This window comes from Hoplias malabaricus, unplaced genomic scaffold (assembly GCF_029633855.1).
Source record: "Hoplias malabaricus isolate fHopMal1 unplaced genomic scaffold, fHopMal1.hap1 H_2, whole genome shotgun sequence".
In the NCBI taxonomy this organism is placed as follows: domain Eukaryota; kingdom Metazoa; phylum Chordata; class Actinopteri; order Characiformes; family Erythrinidae; genus Hoplias; species Hoplias malabaricus.
The window spans coordinates 476,804-503,990 of record NW_027101325.1 but is presented as its reverse complement, the minus strand read 5'-3'; the positions used below and the strand labels follow the sequence as shown (position 1 = coordinate 503,990).

The 27,187-nt window shown below is 44.5% G+C and overlaps 1 protein-coding gene across 1 annotated transcript; it reads right to left on the bottom strand.

The window, feature by feature from the left end:
• Positions 1-980: 980 nt before the first annotated feature.
• LOC136686029 (homeobox protein Hox-B3a-like) lies at positions 981-26,632 on the bottom strand. The gene is made up of 4 exons (XM_066659505.1): positions 26,582-26,632; positions 11,115-11,178; positions 4,192-4,797; positions 981-2,493 (listed from the first exon to the last, which is right to left on the bottom strand). The coding sequence occupies exons 3-4, from the start codon at positions 4,685-4,687 to the stop codon at positions 1,739-1,741; spliced, it is 1,251 nt and encodes a 416-aa protein (XP_066515602.1). The 5' UTR covers positions 4,688-4,797; positions 11,115-11,178; positions 26,582-26,632; the 3' UTR covers positions 981-1,738.
• Positions 26,633-27,187: the final 555 nt, after the last annotated feature.

Below are 27,187 nucleotides of genomic sequence, written 5' to 3'. Positions count from 1 at the left end.
ATTTTTACTTCTGTCAGAACCGCGGATCTTTTTAGAGCACTTTAAGGTTCAGACAGAGAACATTTCCTTCCAAACTCGGAGAGTAAACTGAGAGTAAGGCCCGGGTTGACCTCCCCTCACGTGACCACTTTGCAGGCGCGGCCTCGAGGGCTCTTTCAGAAGCCGTAAAGAGAGAGATACCACGTGTTCGTGAGTGTGGAGTCCAAAGTTAGAGATGTAAGACGAGAATGGAAATGAATAACATAACATTTTTATTAAAGAATTGTTCAACAGCCAACTCTTAACAAGAAAATCAAAGTAGCTACAAAGAACAAATGAAGTTTCCCAAAAAAAAAAAAAAAACAAAAAAAAAAAAAAAAAAAAAAAATGGTTTCTCTATACGGTCTAATCTCTGACTATGCAGGAGCGGGTGGGTTCCGCTCTCACGCCCCCCCTGTACACGTCAAATCATTGCTTATGTACAAGGGTAACATAAACCTACGTTTCTCTAAAATACAAGAACTAAAATTAGTTACAATGACAAGAACACAATGTCTTCTTCTTTATAACAGGTAAATACTAAAAAAGTACACTTTCTCGATATAAATACATGGGGGATAAATAATACAAAAAAGAAAGTATTTAAACTGGCTATAACAAATAAATATATATTTATGAATGTTCATTTGAACACACATACCAAAAGACGCTGATTGAAGGTCTTTCGCTTCAAAATAAGATTTAATTTTTTTCCTTACCCATCAAAATGTAAACTCTAAGTGCAACAATGATGCCCAGACGAGAAAGCATTAGGCGTAAACCGAAACGTCTACACCACTGCCTGCTTTCCCGGACATGCATTTTGTTCAATTATACCCTGTTTCCACGTTAAGTCAAGACATGAGAAAGTGTGGGCCTTCCGCATTAGTGTGGGCTAATGTAAGCAAACCCAGAGAGAGAGAGAGAGAGAGGGATGGAGGGAGAAAGGAGTGGGAGGGTGGTGAAGGAGGGACACTAACAGTTGAGAAAGATAGGGGTGGCCAGTGTAGGCCTTATTGACTAAATTCTCAAATCTTCTTTCTTTACCCTGTACCAATGTCAAAGCAATGATCTTATTCTACTGTCAGTTCATGGGAGAAGGCCCTATAGGTAGCATAGTTCAAAAAGGGACCTCAACTTCTAAAAAGCCAGACTGCCGAAGAGGGTGCGCCATTGTTCTGCTAACGCATGACGTGTTTTTCTGGTGAACAGACGAAACATAAAGAAATAAACAAATGTTTAGCAAGTAAAAAGAGGTATGTGAAAGAAGGGAAGTGAAGGAAAAACAATCCAGTGGTTTCCTAACGCCAGTCTCGAGAAGCACACTACCTCTCCGCCCTCGGGCAGGTCCGAGTGTGAAGAACTCGATAAATATGCTTGTACGAATGCTAACAAACAGGGGTCACGCAGGGTCATACAGTGAAACATAACCTATTCCTTGGTGCACTCTAGCCACAGTTAACCAACATTGGTGGGCATTGTCTTTAAAGGGGCCTTGTTTTTAAGGGAAGGACTGGTGGGAGGTCTTCTAAACAAACGTGTGCTCACACAGGTGAACGGGGAGGACAACATCGACACCGACTGCGGTTCTAGACACGAGGCAAGAAACCACTGGATCATCTTTTTCAACCCCATTGCATCGTCCCATGGGTTTGTGTCTGTTTTATTTTGTTCATTGTTTTTTTTTTTTTTACTTTTCTACTTTTTATGTCCAAACCTGCTACAGATGAGTCAACTTGGGTGCTTCTTGAATTCTACCCTGAGAAGGATGGTGCGCCGACAGATCCGTGTATGTCGGGTGTGAGTCGCACGGTCCGTGGTGTTGGCTGGCCGACATTTGTTGACCGTTGTAGTCCATGCTGGCAGACTGGTGGTGTGGTAGGTGATTGAGGCCATACATCGAAGGCCCCGTAGCGGGCATGGCATCCACGTAGTTGCCGCCCACATACACGGGACTGCCCTGCATGTTTGGCGTCCCGTAGTTGTTGTTACCCTGTAGCCCGTGTGGGTCGTATTCCGGCGCCGTGTTGCCGTACTTCTGTTGCGACGGGCAACCCTTCATAGGATTCTGATAGGCTGTCGACATGGCGTACGCGTTTTGATGAGGCTTGTTGAACGATGGCGGCGAAGGCGCATCATAGCTGCCCATAGAGTGCATGGAGTTCATAAAACCGGCCGAGGACTGCATTGAGAGCGGGGGGCTTCCGGTGGGAGACGGACCCCCTGAGGAGGAGCCCATGCCTTTTGACTTCTGATCCTTCTTGTACTTCATGCGACGGTTCTGGAACCAGATCTTGATCTGCCGTTCACTCAGGTTGAGGAGGTTGGCCATCTCCACGCGCCGAGGCCTGCACAGGTACCGATTAAAATGAAACTCCTTCTCCAGCTCCACAAGCTGTGCGCTCGTGTAGGCCGTGCGCGCTCTCTTGGAAGCCGCCGAACCCGGAGGGCTTTTCTCGCCACCACTGCTCTCCGCTGGGGTGGGAATGAAATAAAACATAATTACTACATGCAGCAATTGAATGCATCGCTCCCCTTAATAAAGCCGGTCACATATAGGGGGGAAGAAAACATAGCCCCCCTGATATTGGTTGTCAACACTTCATAACTGGCATTTATTAAGAGATGTGCACCCTAACATTGACCGGAGTATATGTAAATTGTGTTAGGACCAATGCCCACGGCCAAAATCGTACACGCTAGACGATATTTGCTCTCCAAGCGTTGATTGCATTAGAATGGCTCCTTAGCCTTGTGAGCCCAGGCTCACGCTTATGGTGTACACACTCAGCAAATATGGATTCATCTACACTCCTAATAAAGAGGGTTATCCAGGGGTTCTTTCATTCAGGCGATGGTTGTGATTAGAACTGTTGGTTCTATATAGAAACATTTGGAAGGTGAATGTGAGGTTTTTTTTAGATCATTTTTGGAAATTGCAACAAAAAAATGCTGGACGTCTTAACAGTAGAACCACTTTTGGTGCAGTGTACAACCAGTTTCAAGAAGGTTTTATAGGTCTTATCTGGAACCAAAGGGTTCTTTCACTTCTAACAATATTGGAAATCCTTGGTTGCTACTCAGAGCTATTCCCATCAAAAAGAACAGTTCAAACATTCAAATGGTTCTTTGCCTTTTTACTAAAGGCACCTTGAAGTATTATTTTTCATCTGTATGTAATAATGTAACCACGCAGTGAAGCACGGTTCTTTACGTAACCGATGTCTTACTGGCACATCTTGAAGAACTTTTGGAACAGTGTAATGTTAGTGCTCGCTGTAATCACTTTAAATAATGCTGTGAGTACTCCTCGTTTAATCTGATCACACATAAATAGAGGAAGGCTATACTCTTGGCAAAACAAAATGTATTCTATGCCAAAAAATGTTCTTTAAATTGTGAGAGTAGTGAAATGTCCCTTGGCTTTATCTGGAGTTATCATTAACCCATTTCTAAATCCCAGTTGTTCTTTCTGTGTTTGTGGTTCTCTAAAGGTCTGGTGCCACGTGGAGCCATCTATATCCAAATATTCGGCATGATCTTTGATAGTGAAGCTCCTCTTATTAGAGGGGGTTTCTGATGTTTATATTACACTCTCATCAAAGTGGTTCTATATAGAACTGAAAGTGGTTTGTAGATCATTACACAATTGTAATTCTTTTTTTTAAACATATATTTGGAAGAACAGTTTATAACAGGTTTTCCACCACAGGGAGAGCACCATTAAAAGAATCATTAGTTCGTTCATGTGGCTCTATTAATATTCATGACTCTATATGTCGTTAGTGAAGAGGACTCTGTCTCTTTAATCCCATGTAACAGTCAATGGGACTTTGGTCACACTGCATTTACTGCTGTATTAATGTAAACAATTCTCTTAATGCACACCCTCACAATACTTCATATTTGCATATGGTGGGCTCTTTGCATATTTACTGCCATTTTATGACCCATACCCTACAGACAAATGGAGGAGCGCAATGAGGGCTACTAGCTTGTCACCATTAGCAGTTAGTATACTTAGCAATGAGCTAACTCTCTTTTAGAGCACTCTGTCTGTTGTTTAAACCCTAGGCCTGACCCACTTCTGTCCCAAGCGGACAGGAGCAGGTGGGCTTGGGTTTGGGAAGGGAGCGCGTGAATGTTTAGGGCTGGGGAAGGGTAGGCACACACCGTTAGCAGAGCTGGCGCTGGGGGAGCTGTTTTTTTGCTTGGTATTCTGGCGGGATTCTTTCATCCAGGGGAAGATCTGCTTGGTGAGGGTCGGGTTCGGGGCGAGAGTGGACGACTTTGAGGACGACTTGGTAGATCCTCCGCTGACAGTCCCACCATTGCCGCTGCCACTGCCACCTGCCTGCTGGGGGGCGCTGGACGCAGTGGGGTTTACGGGGTTTTGAGGAGGGGAAACTTGGGCAGGTGGGTGGTGCTCAGAAGGCAGGCTAGGCCGCATGCAGCTGCCGTTGAGCTCCTTGGTCTTGGCATGTTGTGGCTGCGTTGGCGCGCTTGTGCCGAGCGACTGTAGCGAGCACGCGGATCTCTGGTAGTCGGCCTCGAGGTGCGCCGAGCTCTGGAAGGCGGCCTGCTGGGTCTCATAGCCGAAGCCGTTGGCCCCCTGGTACGAATAACCTCCGAACAGCGTCGAGTTGTCGTAGTAGGTCGTTTTCTGCATTTCCAAAAGTGGCGTTACCGGCTACCAGGGTCCTGACGACCTTCTGGAAGAACATTGGCACCAGATGTCACGTGACGGTCTTTTTTTCCAACGGCCTCTTGGAAGCTGACCTGAAAGGTTATAAAGAGGCACATAATAAGAGGGGCACGAGGTAAATCCATCTTACCGCGCTGAAAGGCGCCATGACATGAATAGCACGTTCCCACAACGCGGCTTGCAGATGCTACGTCAGCCAATGGTAGACGGATCTCTCTCTCTCTAGCTCTCTCTCTCTCTCTCTCTCTTTGTATAAATATTTATTTTATATATGTCTATTTAATGAGTATATAACATCTAAAAATATGAATATATAGTTTAATAAAGTAAGTTGCATGTGTTTAAAAAAATATAATATATTATACACACACACACATATATATATATATATATATAATTAATTCTTACATTTATTTATTTCGTTAAATGTAGCAAAAAAAATAGCAACCGTAATTAAACAAGTACACGAAAAATCAACGAAGCGTTCAATTCTATCTATCTATCTATCTATCTATCTATCTATCTATCTATCTATCTATCTAGAGCCCAAAGCACACAAATACAACACAATTAATGAAATGAACTTTTTAATATTACAATTGACCATGTGTTTGTACCAGGCTTGTGATTTTCATATCTGTAATAAAAATATATTCTCTCCTGCAGTCATCTTTTTTGTCAATAAAACACTCTACTATTGGTTGGTCTTTGTTTCTGGAATGTGATCCTCTCGTCTAAGTTACACACTGCATGTAGACGCCTATCTATTTAGCTGTTATTTAGGAATACGTTAATAATTGATAAAAGATTATGTATTATTAAAATGTTCGAAATTGCATTCAGTTCAGTTAGCCAGCCTTGAAAGCGCAGGCTTGACAGAGCACGAGGCTGTGTTTAGTTATTAATAGACGGTAGCATTTAGCATTAGCTCACGTCTGTGTAGCCTAGAATGTGGGCTGGAAAATAAAGCAAAAGAACACTGGTGGCAGGAAAACGGGAAAGCCAAGTAATGCAGCCTTGTTTTCTGAATACTGAAGAAGCATCAGAGGCTAATAAATGACCTGAGCTCGCCAAAATAGGTTAGCAGCTCAGACAAATCAATAAATATGCTTCATGCACAAGGGCCATCTCCAGAGGGGCTTTCTCCAGTTACACACAAATGTATTTGGTCAACATTAAAAACCTGAAAAACCGGCATTGTGTTCCAAGACCAATGTGGTAGTGGAACTCAGGAGTGGACCCTGTGAGTGTGGCGTGGAAAGAGGTCCCCGGAAGCCCTCGCTAGATATGATTCATGATGGTCGCTGAACCGAAATAGACAAATGTAATCCCGGAAAGAGCGCGAGACCTCCTCTCACAGTGCTGGGGTGGTTGAGAGGACAGGGCGAGGGCAATCACTCAAACACTTACAGGCACCTGGCATTCATTTACGCTTACTAGTCAAGGGAGAATCGTAAAAATATGAAAAACCGACACCTCGCCGTTGCCCAGAGGTTTACAAAGGTTCACTTCACTTTTGCAGCAGATATAATATCAGCAAGTTATTTTTATCACTGCCAAAGACATAAAAATAAAAATACATTTAACCAAAATACAATGCCCATAGATTTGTGTAATAATTAATGGCGTACTGACACGTTTATAAACGTTATCGCTACTGAACACCTTTGTAATCGCCAATGACTAGAGGCCGTGTTTACCTTTGATAAATACAGTCAGCGCAAGGCCTAATTTTAGCTTGATGTAGTGGGCAGCGCTGCTATCGCCTATCCTTTACAAACAAAGTCCAAGCGATGATAATAATTATTATTATAACAACGATAATTACTATATTCCACGCAGAAATAATCTGAGAGAAATTCACCGCAGTAAATAGGTTTAATTAAATGCTAATAGAAAATAAATTAATTCGTAAATATTGTTAACCAAATATAAAAAACACAAATTAGCGCGAGGCCATATAATTGGCCAGTAATAACATCCATAATGTATCTCATCGATGGCCCCAGTGCCACCTTTAAATAAATCACGTCGTGTAATAAATCGTTTTCGAAACGAACATCCTGGAAACGTGCAATTGTGGTTTTCCGTGAAACGAAATTTCCAACCACAGTGAAATTACAGCGAATTCACTTTTCCACGTGGTAAAAAATTGTGAACGTGAAACGAGTGCGGCTTTTGCGTGTGTCTGTTTATAACACAGAGAACCTGAGCTACAGCTTTTGGACATCAACTCTCAACACGTCACAAATGTAGCTCATTTATCTTCGCAGAGGACGGACGGAATCCTAATCATTTACTCCAAGGAATTGTTCGGGGGAGAGGGAGAGAGGGGGAAGAGGGACGGAGGGAGGGAGAGAGGGAGGGAGGGTTAAAAAAAAATGAAGCATTATAGATATCAAATCATATCGCGGTTCCATTAAATGGAACACGTAATGTCCTGGCCCTCTTGTTACCGTAACACAATAACCAACTTTTCTGTAGATTCAACCTTAACGCGATTATGGAGTGGAGAGCGGACGTGGTTGGAGTGGAGGGGGGGGGGGGGGGACCAAGCCGTGAAACGTCAACAAAAACAACAAGGGGGGAGAAGGCTGCTTTGGGCAGCCGTGAAGTGTGGGGGGGGTGGTGTAATATTTGAAAGAGAGTATTAAAGTAGCGATTAAACATCAGTGGTCGTTGGCGGTTGGTGTATTTCTTCGCCTATTGGAGTACACTGCGTAGCGGAAATGTAAGTTGACTTAGTCCTTGCTTTGGGGCTAAAGCAGGCCCGGGACATTTGTACAGCAAACAAAAACAAGTCCAGTACATAAGGGTTTGTGAGAATCCGCTCGTAAATATTTCATTCTACAAGCAACACCTAACGAATCCCTTCCGTATTCCGCCAAATATGACCCAGTCCCGCGCGGCGAAGGCAGGAGAGCAGTACCCAGCCGAGTCTGAAAGGACCGAGGAATATATACGTGTTTATAGAAGTGTATATGAATACAAATCTGCGGCTGGCGAAATGATATTCGTTAGATCACTGAGGGATCAGGAGGCTCCCGCTGCTGCGTGGAAGGAAGCTTTAAAGCCTTGTGAACTCTTCTTGAACCGCGTTTGGAGTCCTACGGTCATAAATCACTAGGACACACACATACCGCCATTCACAAACTGATAGCCCTGTTTCAAAGCAGCTTACCTTAGCCTCTGACGAGCGACGTCCGAGCAGCCATCATATATTTATTTCTTCCCCTTTCCTTTTTTTCCTCTGTCCTCCCCCTCCTCCTCGCACCGCGCAATCGATAAAGGAGCCCGGAGCTCGCCGCCGCCGTGGCGATATCTGAGGCCGCCAGCGAGCGTCAGACGCCGGGTATGTGGAGCACGGCTGCCCCGCGCCAGAGTGCGGGCGCTCCTGGACGCTCTAGCATGAAAGATCTGAGGCATGCGAGGAGGGGGGATCTGCAGCTGCAAAATGGACAAGCAGCGCTGCTCCTGGCCGCTGCCTGTCGACTGCTACGCCCTGCGCGCTGATAACAATGGCCTCAGGTTTCGCCTCCTTTCTCCCCTCGTCGCTCGCTCACGGCGCAAGCCTCCACATCATAATCCGAGCAGAGCTGCTGCTGCCGCCGCCTCGCCACCGTCACATTCTCCCCGCCGTATGTGGGCCCCTAAAATCCGTTCGCTTGTCCCGATATTTTTTTCGCTCTTCTCTGTATTATTATTATTATTATTATTATTTTATTTATTTACCTCGTTGTCAACACAGGCCTTCTCCCGGGCTGTTTGGGAATAACGGAGCTGGCTGTGGTGGATGTGCCAGGCGCGAGCGTTGCCTTAATCCCCATCAAACAGCGTCACCAGTGAAAAATTATGCTAATTGCAGGCGCGCGGGACAGGCTAAGGGCCTACAAGCGGACACCGTTACAGTTTATTACCACCACCATCACCATCACCGCCCCCCCCACTTTCTTAAAAAAAAAAAAAAAAAAAAAAAAAAAAATAGCAAAACACTACTTCTGCACTAGTTTAACTAAGCTAAGCTAATGCTATTATGCTATGTAGTTGGGTACACGTTTAGCACTGATTCATATGAAGCTGCCTCTCTGTTTAGCTCTCTTTAGACTTCATTGTTAATGTTACATCACATCTCTGGAAGCACACCCTCACTACTTACAGAACTTATGCGCCAAACATGAAAACAGGTGGGGAGGAGGGGGAGGGGGGGTGAGGGGGGGGGGCACCGAGCCAGAGAACAGACAACAGGCGGAGGGAGGAGTGTGACAACAAATCACCAAATAGAAAAAGAAAAAGCAAAGACCCCCCCCCCCCTCTTTTTGTTTTGGTATTTAACCACAGTGTAGATCATGGTCACACTAGTCCAGAGAGGCTAGTTAATAACACTCAGGAGGGCTTCTTTGGACCTTTCCTCTTCTTTATGCTGTTATTCTAAAAGGGACTTTGACACGCGGCGCGTTTCTTAAAAATAGTAAATCATCAGGAGATAAAAGACACGCGACACGCGTAGAGGAAACGTGGAAGAAAGCCAGCGCGAGAGCCAAAATGGAAACGAAAACTTGAAGGTGTTTTAGAAATATTACTTTCTCTCCTCTCAGCCTCAGGTCTCTCTCTCTCTCACCCTCCCTCTCTCTCTCTCTCTCTCACACACACACACTCACACACACACACACACACACACTCCAACCCCCCCCCCCTCCCCCCACCTTCTCTCACCATATTTTTATTATTCAGGACACTACCCTCGTCGTTTATAGCTATACGTAAGATTTATGACTTCTACCACACACAGGCAGCTGTAAATAGGCAACTTTAAAAAGATGCTTCCCGCCTTGGTGCCTGAATAGAGAGCATCACCAGCGGTGTGGGAGGAAGTCAGGAGGCAAAAATGTACGTGTCTGCAACTTGTATTATTTTTTCCCCCCCTCGTAAACAGCATTGTTCCTTATTTCGCAGCTACAGCCAAACGACTGATAAAAGAGAGGACCCTCACAGATTACTAATTAACAAATAGGAATGTCGAAGGACAGAACGGCAGAGCACGGGCTTTGGTTCTTTTTTTTTTCTCCCCTATTTTTCCAGTCAGCCTGGTTTTCTCGAGTGGATTACCACTGTGTTCTCTGGATTACATCACTCTTCTAACCCATGGGATCTATAGACTTTTTTTTTTTTAAGTTTTCACGTGAAAACAGGGCGAGGAATTCTGTGTGGCGTTAACCGGAAATGGATATCATATTCGCTTGGTTACGAGGATGGAATACGAAAAAAAACAACAAATACTCGAAACACGTCAAAAACATTTTTTCAGTGTTTTTTATTTTTATTTTTTAAATACACGTTGGTTTAAAATGAAGCAAAAATATTTGCAAAAATCGAATTAAGCACGAGCGCGTACCGCTACATCAGTTGTTTTGGTTCTCGTATTAATGCAGAAGGCTAAACCCATCAACTGTGTGACTTTAAATACCCGCTCAGCGCCTGGTAACCGATGATGTATTTTGTGTTGAGATTTTGTAATCTATTTTTAATATGACATCACAACGATAGCAGTCGCTTGAGGGTGAAATAATAACCCTGTTTTACAGGTTTCTGTCAGTGTCACTGTTACAGTGTAATAACCCAGTGGTAAAACACTCCGAGCTGGTGCTGTTATTGTTCTTGTTGTTTCTGTTGTCCTCGTGTTTGTTTACAACCCAAGAACAGATTGGGAATGTTATTACGGCGCGTGCGTTTCTGTGGCCGGGCGTTGATTGTGCACCTTTTGCTGCGCCATTATTTGTCATTTGATTCCTCGACTTCACACGGTGGGAGTGGAATGTAACGCCTGGCCAGTATTTCAGAAATGTAGAGCACTCGGATTATACTCTTCCATCAGAGCGGGATTCTCAGTGTTACTTACGCAGAAAAGTCTGAGATTTTAGGAATTTCCTTCGCAGGAAAAGTACCTCCGACATATGGCCGTTGCAGGAAGGCCGAGGACAGACACACAAAAGATCACCGTTGATTAATAGTTCCCTGACAGACCGAAGGGACTTGTTCAAAACTGCATTATGATTTCATTATGATTTTTGTTCAAATGTTCTTGCCATTGCCCTCTTCCACGTGTTCCAGCTGTACACCTTACTGTCGTTTCTGTTTGTGTTCTGCAGTGAAAATGATGGAAAATAATAATAAATAAATAAAACATTTTAATAAAAAACGGAGATATATCTTGTTTCTTTCTTGGCTCAGCTTTCGTTCGTATTGGGTATGAATGCAAATCAATAACGCACATAATAGACTGTCAATGCAAAAGCCCAGGCTCCAGCCCCAGCGTCCTCTCCACAAGCAGCACACACTGAAGATATGAATTATGAGCACACACCGCAGTTTAAAAAGAGATTGGATCACTTACCGAGATAACGTCTTTCACTTCGAGATTTTATGCAAGGATACAGCTTCCTGATAACCCCGAGGAACTAAAAGAAGAAACACACACACACACACACACACATACACAGAAAAGATGCGATCAAAATGGGGTCGCTAAAAATCCAATACCGAGCATACGACCTCATGTACACAAATCGACCTCGGAGGCACCGGAGGAGTGTAATGTAAGAGTTGGCCACCGGTGACGGATGATCATCAAGTTTAAATGATACTGAGAAACACAGGAAGTCATTCGAGGCCATCGAAAATATACAGAAGAAGCTACATCAACAATTCCCACATTCCTGCTCGTGCTTCAATTTTGCGTCATTATTATCGCATCATTTTTGAGTTAGAAATGTAGAACAAATCGTCTTTCTACTCGGTTCTATCCAAATAAACGAAAGGCCTTTTTAAAAAAAAAATCTAAATCCTTTTGTGGATAATTACCTCCGATATTTTCTAGGATAAACGCGCTAATACAGCTTTGTTTTTCAAGCCCAAGTCAAATCATACAAACAATCATGTGTTAGTCATTATTATTATTGTTATTATTAATATTTAAATCTCAATCGAACTCTGTAATAGTTGCGTCAAAATATTGTTCGTTATTTAAAATATAAAACACGATCTTTTAAAGAAAAAGGCAAAAATATACAATAACAATAATAATTATTATAATTGTCATAATATAAATGTGATAATATTAATAATCAATCCACGTGTTTAAAGAAAAGCACAAATAAAAATGCATTTGAACGAAAATCAAAGGAAAAAGATGAAAGCGAGGTGCGGCGACCACAGACAAAACCATAAAACACAAGCCCCACCATTCTGCTCAAAAATCCACCCATAAACTCGGTCAACACAGCTCTTAATCCAAACGGAAGCCTTGGAGAAGCGAAAACGGATATATATACACAGTGGGCGAGGGCCAGAGTCGAAACGGAATGAAATGGCCTTGCTGCTGTGCATAGTAGCGCTTATTAAAAGTGGAATAAAAACGTTGGACGCTCCCGTTCGCCGGCTCCTGACAGCTACCCCAAACACATAAATCAAAACGAGGATTCCCCCGACCTCCCCGACTCTGCGGCCTATAGCGCTATAAAGTTATTTATTGCATCCCCGCACTCACGCACGCCGTTGGCTCGCGTCCATCGCCGGCGCCCGGGCCACTTGGAGCGCTAAACGGCCAGTTTTTGGGCGCTTTTTCGCCGCCGCTCACACGCCAGCGAGCCGCAGCGTTACTGGACCAACCTAAAGTTACCTACAAAGTGAAGGGCGCTCCTGCCCCCGCGAGCAGGAACGCTGCTGCGCTCAGAACAAAGGGAGGAGGCAGCTTCCAGCCAGAAGAGCTGATGAGCCAATTTTTTTAGTGGGGGAAATGGGCGAGAAAAAGCAGCCAGGGAGCAAGGAAATTCTACTCGAACCAGAACCGGTTCTTCTCTAGACTCTGCAGCAAGGAAGGCTCCAAACGGGCTCCATTATTGCGCAGAGTGTATGGACGGAACAGAGGGAGGAAAGAAAACGAGCGGGATTCGCCTGGGTTCATTTCTGCAGGCTTTGCAACAAAGAGCTCGTGCATAATTTATCAAAATGCATATTAAGTGGATGTTCAGGCATTGGGGAGCTGGGCTCTGTTTGCCTTGCAGAGATCTTCAATAAAAAAAGAGAAGGGCGGGAAAAGAAATCCCAACAAAACGGAAAATGCAGGGCTCGAGTCCCACAGTACAATCGCAAGCGCGCGCTCACATCAACTCACACAGTAAACACTTAAACGTCCAACTTTATTGGCAACTCTCTCACACTCCCTCTCTCTGATATTGCATCACTCCTCTGCTCTACGGTCGTAGGCCATACACCGTTCCTCAAGTCCAAACATTAAAAAAACAAACCTCTTACCGTGCAGCACTGAGCCATGAGCAAAGCTGAAAACAACAACCAACCAAAAACCAAAATAGACGAGCGAAACCAGCGCAGAAGCACGAAGTGTCTTTGACAGATAGGCATTGGGTTTCCAGCGTGACCTTTGAATGGAGGCGCGATAACTCACCAGATTAATGATCAATCAACTTCTCTGGAATCCCCTTGCCTTGTAATGTCTTATATATATGTATTAATCCGCGGTGTGTACATCCACAGGCTCTGGAGCCCCGCATGGCACTTTGTGGAAATCAGCGCAATGTCGACCCCATCACATTTGCCCTGTACTCACTTATCAGACCGCAGGGAAGCGCAGAGTTAGGGAGTAAAAAAAAGAGACCATAAAGGCCCTGTCTGCAAATCCAAAATAATGTCCTGATTCCTCCGCTCACGTGACACGCATGCGCCAAATGGACGCGCTAAACTAAGTCAGGATGATGTCCACCCCCCCACCCCCCACCCCCCAACAAAACAATATCTTTCTGGTTTTGATTTCTTGATCCACTGCCGGTAGGAATTCCCGACTTTTGTCCCGTTTTCTCCAGAAGACTCGGTTTGCCGCGCTTTCATCAAGTCCATTCTTTATTTAGGATTCCGAAACCAAACGCGGACGACAAGATTGTTTTAGGCGGAGAAAACCTCCATACATCTTCTTTTCTTTTGCATTCTAGCGAATGACACGCAACTTTCAACACCGCCAAACTTGCGAGCGTCCAATCTTGCAACCCTTAAAGCAGGGGGGGGGGTGCCATCGCTGGGAGAGTGGGAGAGAGCAGGGGGCTTGGTTTTTGACACCCACGCTTATGGCTCCATAGCAAACATGCCGGGATTACAATTAACTCTTATTCGAGCCTCTCTGACCTTCCCAAGATGTTCTTATCGATCCCCATGGAACTGCCTGTCGTGGTGAAATTCAGGAGTGGGATTTCGGGAAATTGACTGGCATTTTTCAGTCAAACCATTTTTTTTTTCTCGCGTAACACGCCGCCATTTTTCATATTTTGGATTCATATATAATTCTTGTTCCTGTGAGAGAAACTGAAGCTGTGAATCCGGCCCGTGTCCTCCGCTAACAAGAAACCTTTCAGCCTAAAACTCACGCCGTCAGCGTTCTTTTTGGGCGAAGTTAATTTTTAAAGACCAAATGGCTTAGAAAGGGTAATTTTTAACTTGGGGTGAATGCAGACGAGTGAGAGAGAGAGAGAGGGGGGGGGGGATCTGGGTCAACGTAGCCCCCCATGCCCTGTGGGTCTGAAAAGTGCCAACCTCACCAAATATGACAAACGACTTCAGAGAAGGCGCCTCCGATGTGCGGTTCGGCTTAATGACACCTAGAAATATTGCATGGCAACTTTAGATTAGAGATAAGGAAGTGCCATCAGTGTGTGACGTTGAATTGCAGTTGTTGCCATCAGAGAAACCCAGGCGTGTGTTTAAATACGCCTACGTGGCAGCTGTTGCGTACATATTGAAATCGTGTGGCATGAAAAATAACAACAATGGCTGCTGTAAGCTATCATCTAAATATTAAAGAAAGGTATAGTGATGGTATGGAAACGCGGAAAGAGCTGACACCATAAAAGCCGTTATATTTAAGATACTACAGGCTACTCTAACTTTCCCTGCGCTTCTGGCGCTCCCTCAACTGTCAGTGATTTATGACTAAATCAATTAAATCATAGTCACTTACTGCTGTGGTTTTAACTAGACCTGTGCTTTACAAAGCGTAAACCGCCAGGTCACAATATCCTTTTTCTGCTGGGGCTAACGACTCTGAGCGGAACAACAAAAGCGCCAACCATTTTGGATTATCTGAGAAATATCTAGAGTGGGGAGAATAATGAAGCCAACAGCGTAAAAAACCCAGGGCAAAGCATTGGCAAGATTTTTATTATTTTATTTATTTATTACATTATTTTGGGGGATTTGTTTCTCCACTCTATTTTCGTTAATTCACGTTTTACAGCCAACTGCTTGGTACTGCTCAGATCTAACGACCCCAGCACCCCTTACATTTCGATTTTATCCTCAACAATGGTCTACATTTGTGTGAATGGTAGCTATAACAAAAAAAAAAAACAAATCAAAACTTGACTGAACGACACGGGCTCAGGAATGCAAGACTGACGGCTCTGGATCTTCTCAAATAAACGGCACCATGACATGCACAAGCTGTGGAAATCATGAAAACCCAAACTCAAACTCCAAAAAAAAAAAGCCTATTAATGAACCCCTCGTGTGTGGGAGGCTCTAAGGCGACGCAAAAAAGTCATATTGTTTTATTTCTTTAAAGAGGCCGTGTTTACACACCTAAGGAGCGGGGAAACTCCAAGGAGACATTAACTTTCAATATCAGCATCCAGCTTGAGGCCACATTTGAATTATTAGCCGCCCCTCGCGCCTCATGCAACTTAGAGGAAGGAACCTCGCCAGTTGTTTCACACTTAGAAAACAATTTTGGAAAACAAAGAATAATAGCAAAGACAAGGAGAGGGAGTAGTGGTCATAATATGAGCATTTCTCTCTCTTTTTTGGGATTCCTTTGGCGTAAATTGGTGGGAAAGTAGAAGAAATGTTGGCTGATCTAAAACTGGGAGCGTGATATACGCAACCCTTTCTCCGGCTCATAAATCACCAGCACACGCGTCTACTTTTTACACCTACCCTTCACTGTCTATTCTCCAATCTCTCGGCCAGTCTAAAACACCTACCCGCTCGCGACTGCCCTAATGAGCAAACTTTTAGAAGCTGATAGAAACTTTACTAGAATAAGCCAGAGGTAAAGAAGAGAGAGAGAGCGAGAGAGAGAGAGGCAGGCAACCTTTAGCCTTACTCAGTTACCTATTTGAAGGCATCTGTCCTCGGCTGTTTGGAAACAAAAGCTTTTCGAGCCTGGGCACACCCAGGGATGGCTCTAGCTTGGGTCACACGACGGATAATTAATGACTTGTCGGCAGAGGAGCTCAGGACACGAGGAAGAATCCAAGCATGCGGCCAGTTGGAGCTAGCAAACCTTACCTGACTTCTTCCAGCATTCCTTGGATCTCAGCGAGGAAGGGCTCTGGCTTTTGGAATATTTGCTTAAGACGCCCTTGGGACGGATTTCGAGGCTGAGAGACGGCGCGCGATGTTAGCTTAGCTTTCGTAAAGTCCTTATATCCATACACATAACTTAGATGCGGCTCGCGCCCTAAAGCTGAAGCGCTGGAGTGCAGAAATATGTGGGCATTTTTTTTTTTCTCTAAATCTCGGCGTGTGATTCCTGAGGCGCAGCAGTCACCAGCAGGCGAAAGATTCCACCTCTAGCCTCTAGCTGTCTGAGAGCCTCTCGCTGCCTGCGCGAAGCAGCGCGGATTGACACGCTGAACTAGTGAACCAGTGCACTGACAGCACGCAACGCACAGCGTGGAGAAGGCACCCGGCTTCCTCTGACCAATAGAGAAGTGCTCGACACCGGCCAACACATGGGCCATATGCTTACTGCAACCCGGGGCTTCAGCAAGGGCGAGTCTGATCGCCAGCTTCCCGTTGACATTGTGAGAGAAAACTCATTTCTGAAAAACCACGAGGACGGGCACGAGTTTTGGGCGCCGCTCAGACGAAAGGCTTTGATTTATGAGTGAAACTAAGTTCACAACACTGTGTATGAAGAGGAACTGAAATGTGCATGCGCAGATTTAATTAATTGGGGGGAAGTTAAACGCGTACCGTAACTCCAGCACACTTTATTACATAATTATTTTCCCAAAACGCCACATTTAGCGATTTTGAATTCGGGTGCGTTGTGTCCTCTGTGTTAACCATCAGCTCACAGTCTAATTGGAGCATGGGTGCCCATACCTCTGCCTGTAAGGGTATGCAGTCAAACGGAAGCAGGCTGTTGGTGTTCTGAGGAGAGCTCGGGCTTGTTGAGTGCGACTGGACCGTTATTTGTTTGAATGTCCTGTTTTTTCAAAATTTGCAAATGTACTTGGCCTTGTTTGTTTGCTTTTGTTCGCCGGCGTGTACTCTACCTACGCAGATCGGAAAAACACCCACACAATCTCTGTCTTTCTGTCTCTCTTTGTCACACACACTCTTTCTCTCTCTCCCTCACACACACACACACACACACACACACTCACGAGCGCAAGGGAAGTTCAATTATAGCGATGTAAAAGCGTGATGATAGTATCCGTGCTATTCTTAGACGCTGCATAAAAAAGGCGGCCGTCCCCCCCTCTGAACATTTCCGGCTCGGTTCTCTCTTATCGCGTTCCCCCCTGATCCTCAACCGGTTGAAAAACCCTCCGCGTTGCCTGTGGATATCGTTTCTGCGCTCATTTTTCATACGCTCTCAATCGCTGCCTCTGTTCAGACCGTTATGAATTAGCGCGAGCTTTGATATTGATTTATTTCTAGACGGCTAATCATTCCAGCCTTATGAGGCCGGGGAAACACCTGGCCGAGCTGCAGTGAGATAATACACCAGAAGATAGTGCGTAAAACTCTTTCCACAGGCCTCTTTTGTGAACCAGGCTCATCATTTCTCTCAGCGAGCAAGTTTGGAAAAATCAGAGGCGTCGCTGAGGGTCACCCGTAAACGCGGGAAGAAGGAAAACAGAGAAATAAAACCGTAAAAGGCCAATTGATCGATGAATGGAGCGAACGGTTATTTTCCTAAATTTGCTAATAATTTTGCACTAGATTTTCTGGATAATTCAGTCTTAGTGTTTATATAGTTTTATGTTTGTGGTGTTGAGGTTATTAGCCACAGCTGCACACGCAAATTAACGCAAATTAACACTAGATTATTTGGCGAAACTAGTCTTATTCTCTGTGGTATTTTATGTGAGAATTTACTGAGATTATTGGCGCCGTTAAATACACGTTTTCCCAATTCACTTTTTACATATTTTATATTTTTATACAGTGAAGGATTTGGCTTTTGAAATTAAGAATTCTTTTAAAGAACATTCAGATTTCACCCTCACAGCTGTCTTTTCTGTCTATCTTCGTAAAGTAAATTAGATTTAGTCTATTTTCGTCTTGCAGTCTTCCATTTTGGGCACGCAGCCGATAAGACAGCGTTCTAGTTTTAGCACAAACACTAATTCATATTACGACCCAACTTCGTTTTCCTTGCCATTCGATCAACTCTGGGCGAGCTTCTGTGTTTAATAAGTACTGGGGAAAATTAGAAATGAAAGCACACTAAATATTCCTCGTTTTAGTGGTCGACAGAATCTGAAGCACAATATGGCCGCCACACATGGGTGTATTGTTTCAAGAGGTGGGTTTTCCAGCCAGCACAAATGTACTGCAATGCTCTTTGATAAAGAAATGAAAAGCTAAACACGCCTCTCTGACACACATCGGCATCGAATTAGCCAAATGCAGCGGTGTGAAGTGGATTTGTTTTGTTTTTCCACTGGTAAATTGTGGCACCTAGCTGTGGTTTTCTCTAAGGCATGTTATTCTCAGAAAGATGATTAGCTATTTTAGCCTTGATCAATGTACCAATGTGTCTTATGTATTTTTTATATTGATACTGAATCATGTTGATTCAGATGATAACAATAATTACATTTATACTGCTATTGTTTTAGTGCCACAATATGTTATAATTCTATTATTCCTCCTCCTCCTCCTCCTCCTCCTACTACTACTACTACTAATAATAATAATAATAACTCTCACTACTAGAACCTGAAACTAATCCCCGCCCGTGTTTTGTTGCTGTATTATATGTATATTGTGAAGCTAAATGTCGACCCAAACTGACTGCTATTTGGAATCCTTTACTCAACCTTCACTCTGCTGTCAGCGAACGCATATCAGACATGAGATATGCCCTGAATAAAGGATGTCCCATCTCCTCGCCCTAAAGCATCCACCAAAATGAGCTCCGAAATTGTTTTTGACACTGCGCCCGGCAACAAGGAGCGCCGCTGGAATTAGACAGTTTGAAGGTGTTCACCTCATGCAGCTGCGCCCATTAATATTTGATAACAGCCGCTGAATTGTTCTAATTTTGCTACAAAAAGGTTTGTTCTGCCCAGAGGAAGATGGAAGGAAAGATGGAATGGTACTGGGCAATGAGCACTGTTATTTTCCCTATTATTATTGTTATTATTGTTGTTGTAACTGCTGTTGTTTAACTTATAAACACCGTATATTTTGTGTACTATTTCTGTTGTAATTGTCTGGATTTTTTTTACATTGTTCTCTTTCTGAAATGTGTGTGTTTGTGTAAAATGAATAAACGTAAATAAACAAAAGCCTGCTTTTGGAAAGAAAAGTCGACTCCTTTGTTTGAAGTCCTGACCCTCAGCAGCGCATGTGCACAATTAATACCATCTCAACCAACACGTCATAAATGAGGTTAGGAGCAAACAAACCTCCCCTCGGTGTAGAAGCTAAAGAGCTAGCGTGTCTCTTTAACGCATGCTAACCAGTGTGAGGAGATCTCTCAGCCCATTCCAGATCTCCTCTTCTCTGGGACTAAAGGGCAATGGCGGTCTTTCTCTGTGCCTGGATGTTGATGAACGGGCGAAATATCTATTTGTCCAAAGTACAAGCAGGCAAAGTGTGTCAGAATATGAAGAGCAATATCTTCTGGAGCTAGTCTGTGTGTGTGGCCCGAGGCTGAGGGAAGACGTGGCCGGTCGTTTCGCCCAAAGCTGGAGCAGACCACCTTTACTAAGTTCGTATTCCAATTAAGTTTTTAATGCTCTGACGGAGAGCGGCTGCGTGCCCGAGCGCGAGACCCCTGGCTATGAATTTTGCAGGCGGGAAAACGCTCTTTTATGAGATTTGCATGGCGACGAGGCGTTCCCGGTTTGGCAAATTTAAACAAATCTTCCCTTAATTGGTAATCGCGGATTCAGTAACTCAAGACCTCCAGCTACTTAGCCCCTATTAGTCCCTGATCCATTGCCGTGTATCGCTCGCGATAATCAACTTTGGGGGCAAAATGGGGGAGCTGAGTTAAGGCAGAGGCATGGAGCTCCCCGCGCCGGTGTGAAGGTGAAAAATGCCGGCGAGCTTAGCGCGAGTCCGTCCCGAGCTCTTCCCTCGTTCCCGCGTATCATCGCTCGCCAATCATTTTTTTTTCTTTTTTTCAGAAGAGGGATGATTTATCGCGAAGACGGCCATAAACAACACAACTCCCTCACAAATACACAATGGCAGCCCCGCTGCCGCTGACACACATATCACTATAAATCAAGCCAAGGACCTGGCTGGAAAGGGAGAGAGAGAGAGTGAGAGAGAGAGAGAGAGAGAGAGAGAGAGAGGGAGAGGGAGGGAGAGAGAGACATGCAGAGGGAGGAAAAGAGAGAAAGATGGGTTGTGTTGACGGTGAGCAGAATAAAGAAGGAAAACTAATAAATGATATCTATGTTTGTTTATATATGTGAAGGCGATATGGTTTGAAATGAACGGAGCAATGCGAGGGCAGGTTCACTGCTTCCAAACGAATGGAGGATGATGGGCTTGGAGACACATGCAGGATGACGAGGAATGGTGAGGATGGATATTTCCGGAAGATATTTACCAGCGACACCATAAAGAGTAAACAAATGCAGGGCGACGGGCGCGAGCCCCAGTGGTGGTGGCGGTGGTGGATGTCGGCGGCGGCGGCGGCGGTGGTGGTGGTGATGATGGTGGTGGTGGTGGTCGCGTGCTTCCCCGCGTTCCGCTATACTCACAAGCTCCGAGACGGTGAAGATGCTCCCCCCCCGTCCAAATTTGTTTTATTGCAGCCTCCGCGAGGGTCTGTGCCGTGGCTTTTTTTCGCTCTGCTATAGGGCTTGTTTTTAAAAGGACAGTTGAATTTCACGTCAGACACTAGGAGACCATGTCTGCGATATTCCTGACGAATACATATCTATTCTGCAACCACTGCATTAATTATTTAATGAATCACGTGACCAGGAGGGGGATGGGGTACCTCGGCTTGCACGCTCGCGGGACCACTATGACCCACCACTGCACAGCCTTTCTCTCAAGTTTCTTGCGTGTCTCTCTCTCTCTCTCTCTCTCTCTCTCTCTCTCTCTCTCTCTCTCTCTCTCCCTCTCTCTCTCTCTCTCTCTCTCTCTCGCTATAAGGAGAAATTCGTGTCGTGTTTTATAGGCGTGTGTTTTTGTTTGCGGTTATTTACTAAAGGGGTAAGTGAGCGGGATGTTAATAAACTTTAGGAACTCTGCACTGGACTGTCCTACTTTGCTCAGTATTTTATAACATCACCATGCATTGGTCATCGGTATTGCTTCTATTTTTCTTCATATGTTTTCACGTGTATTTATTTTTTACTAACAATAAACAGCTTAAGATTTGGCCACAGCATTTAGCATTATTGTATTTGCGCACTGTATATTGTATAGGACCCGCAGCACACTCTGCACAATAAAATAAAATAAAACAACAACAACAACAATAATAAATATAATAATAATAATAATAATAATAATAATAATAATAATAATAATAATAAATTAAATATTATTGTTTCATTTCCCCCCTGTAACGTATATATTCAACGTGGCGAACTCGCTGCTGGTTAGAAACCCATTCCCAGCGTTGAGCAGTAACAGTGCCAGCAACCAATTTAATAAGAACATTTACAAAAGACTTTTTCTTTGAAGGAAAGTATAAGAAAACAAATACACACTGTGCAAAGCGATCAGGAGTTTGACCACAACGTTCTCTGCAAATTAAAGACAGGTACCATGCAGCAGATGAGTGAAAGAGTGGGGTATCTCTTGTGAAGACCCTTGCCTTTTGAGAGTTATGGGAGACAATAGCAGCGATCCCCTTCTGCACAGGGCTAAGACAAAACGCAGACAATAGGCATGGGGCTTGGTGAAAAGGAACGGACTCACTCCGAGACTCTTGAAGGTCAAACAATAGCAGGACTCGCTGTGGACATGGGGAAGTCTAAAGCACTAGCTGCCAATTCTCCTTTCTCTGCTACAACAGTCGGAGCAACTCGGGGGTTACGGAATAAACTTCGCTGTAAAAGCGTGTCTCTGTTTTGCGGAGGAAAATTAAACGCTCGTCTCTGTCCCACTCGGAGACGCAGAACGTAGGGATAAAAGCGACAATGTGAAGTTGGAAGCGCTTGTGAAAATGTGTGAACAACGAGGACAATGAAAGATGCGCCAGTGCCACACACTGTAACGTCAACACTGCTGTTGATCAGATTATAGCGCACCACAGACTGTACAGCAGCCCCCAAGCCCCCAGTGAAGCACCTGGACCAGCCCAAATATATACTGTGTGTGCACGAGAATCCCTCTGAAAATATACATCTGTTTTTGTGGTTTTATCGCTGTTATCGTTATTTTATTAAACTAAAAAAATAACAAAACAATAATAAAGACCAGTTCAGAGCAGTGACTAGAGGAAGAAAGAAAGAAAGAAAGAAAGAAAGAAAGAAAGAAAGAAAGAAAGAAAGAAAGAAAAAACAAAAAGAATGAAAGAAAGAATGAAAATATCAGGTGTCAGGCTAATTTTAATGAAAGATTATTTTGTAAAAGAGGCGAGGCATTCAAAGAGAGCGAGTGAGCCCAAATCCACAGTATTATTATTATTATTATTATTATTATTATTACTATTAGCAACAATAAAATAAATATAATAATTGTATTTTATTGTATTTTTAATGTATTTATTTTTTATTATTAACAACACCAATAATAAAACATACATATAATAATTGTATTTATTATTATTATTATTATTATTATTATTATTATTATAAAACTGAATGGGGCTGTTAGTGTTGACCAAACCCCGTTCAGAGGTGGGAGAAGACAAATTCTCAGTAACAATAGAATCAAGAGAAACCCTGCAGCTCTGAGCAACACACACACACACACACAAACACACACACACACACACACACACACACACACACACAGACACAGACACAGCACTACCGGCCTCATTCACAATATTACCCCCATCATCCTTCCCTCTTTTTCTGATTAACGTTGTGTTTGAAGATTTTCACTCAGTGTGTACAGCCTGGATTGTGTGTGTGTGTGTGTGTGTCTGTGTGTAAACAGTGCGCTGAGCTAAAGGCCAGGTTTATTCAGAGCGGCGGAGATTGATTTACGGCGCCGCGCATCTCTTCTTTTATTGCGGACCGTAAATCTGTCAAACGCGGGGAACGCGCAGCGGCTTTCTCTAACGCACTGAGCGCGCGACACCGCGGGGCTGCGGGGCGATCTGCTTTAATCCAGCGTTTGTTTAAACGCTTTAAAATCGGCAGAAAACAAGGAGCTAATTCATGTCTCAGTGCAGGCGTTGGGGATTTAATGCTAGCAGCTAAAAACAGTTCTGAGATCAGGAGCTTACCCATTTACTTTATTATTATTGTTATAACTACTACTACTACTACTACTACTAATAATAATAATAATAACGATATGTTCTTAATTATATTTCCATTGTGCACTGTGTTTATTTTTACTCTTATATTGTTGTATATTATTATTGACGTTGATTTATTTTCCACTACAGTGAGTGAGAGTGGGCCGATGTGCAGTGCTCCTGATGTGTGTGTTGTACTCAGACTGGGGCTGTGAGCAGTGGCTGCTGAAATGTGCGCGTTGGTAATTTGATGTTGCACGTTTTTCGAGGCTTTGGAATAAAAAAAAAATCCAGCTTCCTCGGAATCCAGAATCTTCCTCTTTAGTGAGCGCGCTCATTACTCTTCTCCCTCTCCGAGGCCATAATGGAATGTGTATCACAGCAGCCATTGAGTTAGTTAAATATTAATATCAAATGAAGAGCACCCAGTTGGGAAGATAGCGGGCTAAAAGAAATGAATGCGCGCGTGCCACAGCGTCCCTGGAAATAAAGGAAGGGCCATATTTAGTAAATAGCTGGGAATCCTGCGCGCGGGCGGATTGGAGGAATACTCCAGTGATACTGATGCTGGGGGAGATTCCTGAGGCAGCGGGGAGGACGCTTGGCTTTTAGTTGGCATTGTTAACAATGGTCCTTTGCCTTACTTAATATGTCTCTTTTTTTTTTTTAACACATGCGCGCGCGCGCGGCCCATGAGCACAAAGCTGGCGCGCGCGGGCCATATATCTCAGTGACTACGCAGCGTTGACCTCCGCTCTGCGGCTTTTCACAATAATAATTCAGCATTGCGCGAGGGCTATTTGTTTCGCAATTAGCGGCGTGAGCTAAAACAGGCACCACACCACCACAGCCGCGCGGCAGGGCCAAGTGACCGCTTTCCAACAAATCTTGGAGGGCTTTTAAAGAAGGGAGTGGAGAAGCAGGAGGAAGGCGAGGTAGAGGGAGGGGTGGGGGCTTACATGATACAATACGAGGCGTTGTCATACAAAATCGCCGTCATATTTCCGCGCTGGAAGGGCCTCGCGCTTCCTCTCGCCTTGAATGCAGTGCCACAATAAAGGGCAGCGTGCGTGGGTGTAATACCATTGTACCTTCAAATACACAACAAGGGTCTGAGGGTACTATTGTGTGGCTGGTACGAATTCTGAGGGAAACTGGGTGCCATTGTCCAGACTGTTGTGATCAAACGCTTAGACACTGGGAGGCGTGGAGTCAATATGAAATAAAAATAACTGCAATGATATTCTGAAAACCCTTGCGTACTCACAAGGGCACGTCTTCAATATGTGGGTAACTGGTGCTGTCTAAAATATGTTCCGTGTATTCTTCACTATACAGTGCACAAGAATGGAGAGTGGTGAACGATTTCAGACACAACCACATGCAGTTTTTTTTTTACAAAACCATGCAGTGGATTGTGGGGTTGGACGCTACTTTTTTGCGGTGCATTGTGGGATTGTTTGAGTGCGTTGGAAATTGCCCGCTACGCTTCAGACACAACATACCGCAAAATAGTGCACTTTATCGTGAATATGACGATAATAGCACCACGTTCAGCCAAATTCAAATAATATATTTTACGTGCTCTATTTGTCTCCACTTTGTTTGTCCCTTTTCCTTTTATTTTTTTTCTTTCAAAACATTAGAACACGAAAAGTTTAATGCCCTGGAAAAGCCAACGCAGGTACACGATCAAATCTGAGGTTCACAGCTGGATCCTGGGACCACTGCTGTGTCTTTAAAGGTAGATTTGCAGTGTTTCTGTGGTGCACACATAGCAAAGCTGTCTAGCCCTTTTTTCTTTTTCTTTCCAGTGTGTAATGTGGGCTCCTCGGGGCCTGTGGAGGAGTGCTGAGAGCACTGTGGTGCACGTGGTGAAGGAACAGTCTATCCAAGGCCCTCAAACAGAAACAAGGAAGACCTGTGGAAGAAAAGGTCTTGGCAAGGCCGCGACTCGTGTTGTTTTAAGGGCCCCGTTGGTTTACACGACTGTCTGAAGGAAGAGATAGCGCGCTGCCCTCAGGTTACAGTGCCCCGACCGCGCTGTTATGACAAACTCGCCCCGGGGCCTTGCTGACCGTGTAACGCAGAGCGCTGTCCAGCCCGCGCCGGGTCAAGGGGTTTCAAAGGGTCAGTCTGTGCCTTCGCAACAGACCTAATCGGTCAGAAACAACGTGTCCTCTGGTTGAACCCACCGCAGCCCCATCCTGCTGCTGCTGCCCACTCCGAGCATTGATTTTTTTCCCCTCATCCCTCAACTTCTTCCAATACTAAGGGCCTATATTTTCCCCATTTGTTTCTGTTACTTCACCACGCTTCATGCCCCACGAGTCCACAGAGGGATGGCGAGCGCCGTAAGCCAGAACCGCCGGCCTGTTCCAATGCGCGCTCCCAATTGATTCGCAGGGGTTAAACGCCGGTGAGCGCGGATCGGAGGCAGTGGTGCTCATCTGAGCACACACAGCAACATGCAGCAGCTTCGAAGCAATTTGCTGCATGTCGTTGGGTTTAGGCAAATTGTTTCTGCTGCTTTTTTTGGGCGTCCTTTTAATTCTCGTGTTTTTTTTTGTTTGTTTTTTTTGGACCAATAGGGCATTGAAACAATTCATCCTCGACCGTCCCTGCACCTGCGTGCCACCCAGAAGACCGGCAAAACTGCAGCGTCGTGCAAAAAAAGCCCAATATGACTTGCAAAAGAAATAAACAGCCATAAACTCCAGGCATTAGCCAGCGGTCACGTGATCAACAGCAACGTGCGTCTGAAGTGAACGCTAACATTCGCCAACTGCCTTCACGTTCACGTGCGTAAAGTACATTGAAAGTGATTAATACTAACATTGCCCCCAACCTGGCTCACGTGGGCGCGTGCTCATACACATTCACGCCGACTCTATCCCTCTGTCCATCTCTCCTCCTCTCTATCTTTCTTTCTCTATCCATAAGGTGCTTCTTCCTACACCTGGTGCCAAGAGAAAACCAGTTGCACTCCCCCCCTCCCCCCCAACACTCCCCCCTCCTCCCCCTCAATAACAAGTGACCACAAACACACAACAGACGGCTCACAAAAGTCACATTTTCTGCCCCGGGTCAGCAGCAACACCCCGACATTTGCGCCTAAGCCACCCGACAGCGAGCAGAGGCCGTAAAGCAACAAAACTCTCTTTTACCTCCATCGCTGACATCTCTGGTCCCGCGAAGAGTTTCTCTCCTGTGGCCATTTCTCTACGACTCTACTGCAGGGATGGGACCCTTCTCTCTCTCTCTCTCTCTCTCTCTCTCTCTCACACACACACACACACACACACACAAATGTTTTCTTGTGGCATGACTTGTCTTGTGAATAGAAGATGGTAGTGTGGTGTGGGGGGGTGTCTTCAAGTGTCCTCCAAGACTTCACTGCCCTCGTAGCAGAAGGTCCGTGCAGTTGTGCTGCTGAATGACAATAGAGAGAAGACTTGTTTAAAGAGAAGCTGTGATTAATGATTTTTCTGTATAATTCTCACATTTTTCTTAGGGCCTCTGTCTGCAAATAATGGCGATGAACTTTTGAAACCCTTAAAAGAAATCTGTTCGTCTCTATTCAGACCTCCGAGGCAGAAGTCTCTCCCGTTTTCTTTCTCCTTTTTTTCCGCCCCTTAAAAATATGGCAGGGCTTTGGGTGAGAATAGAATTCCAAGGTGCACATTGTAGCAGATGCCACACGCAAATTCATTTAAGCCCTGATTTGCTCAACAACTGCTGCAAATGATAAAGGCCTAAAGAATCACACGATA

Bases quoted from the DNA above. Each gene is read 5' to 3' on its own strand.
- LOC136686029 (XM_066659505.1), bottom strand. From the start codon at position 4,687: ATGCAGAAAACGACCTACTACGACAACTCGACGCTGTTCGGAGGTTAT. The intron at 2,494-4,191 runs GTGTGTGCCTAC...TTCCCACCCCAG, and splicing joins CAGCGCCAGCTCTGCTAACG to CGGAGAGCAGTGGTGGCGAG.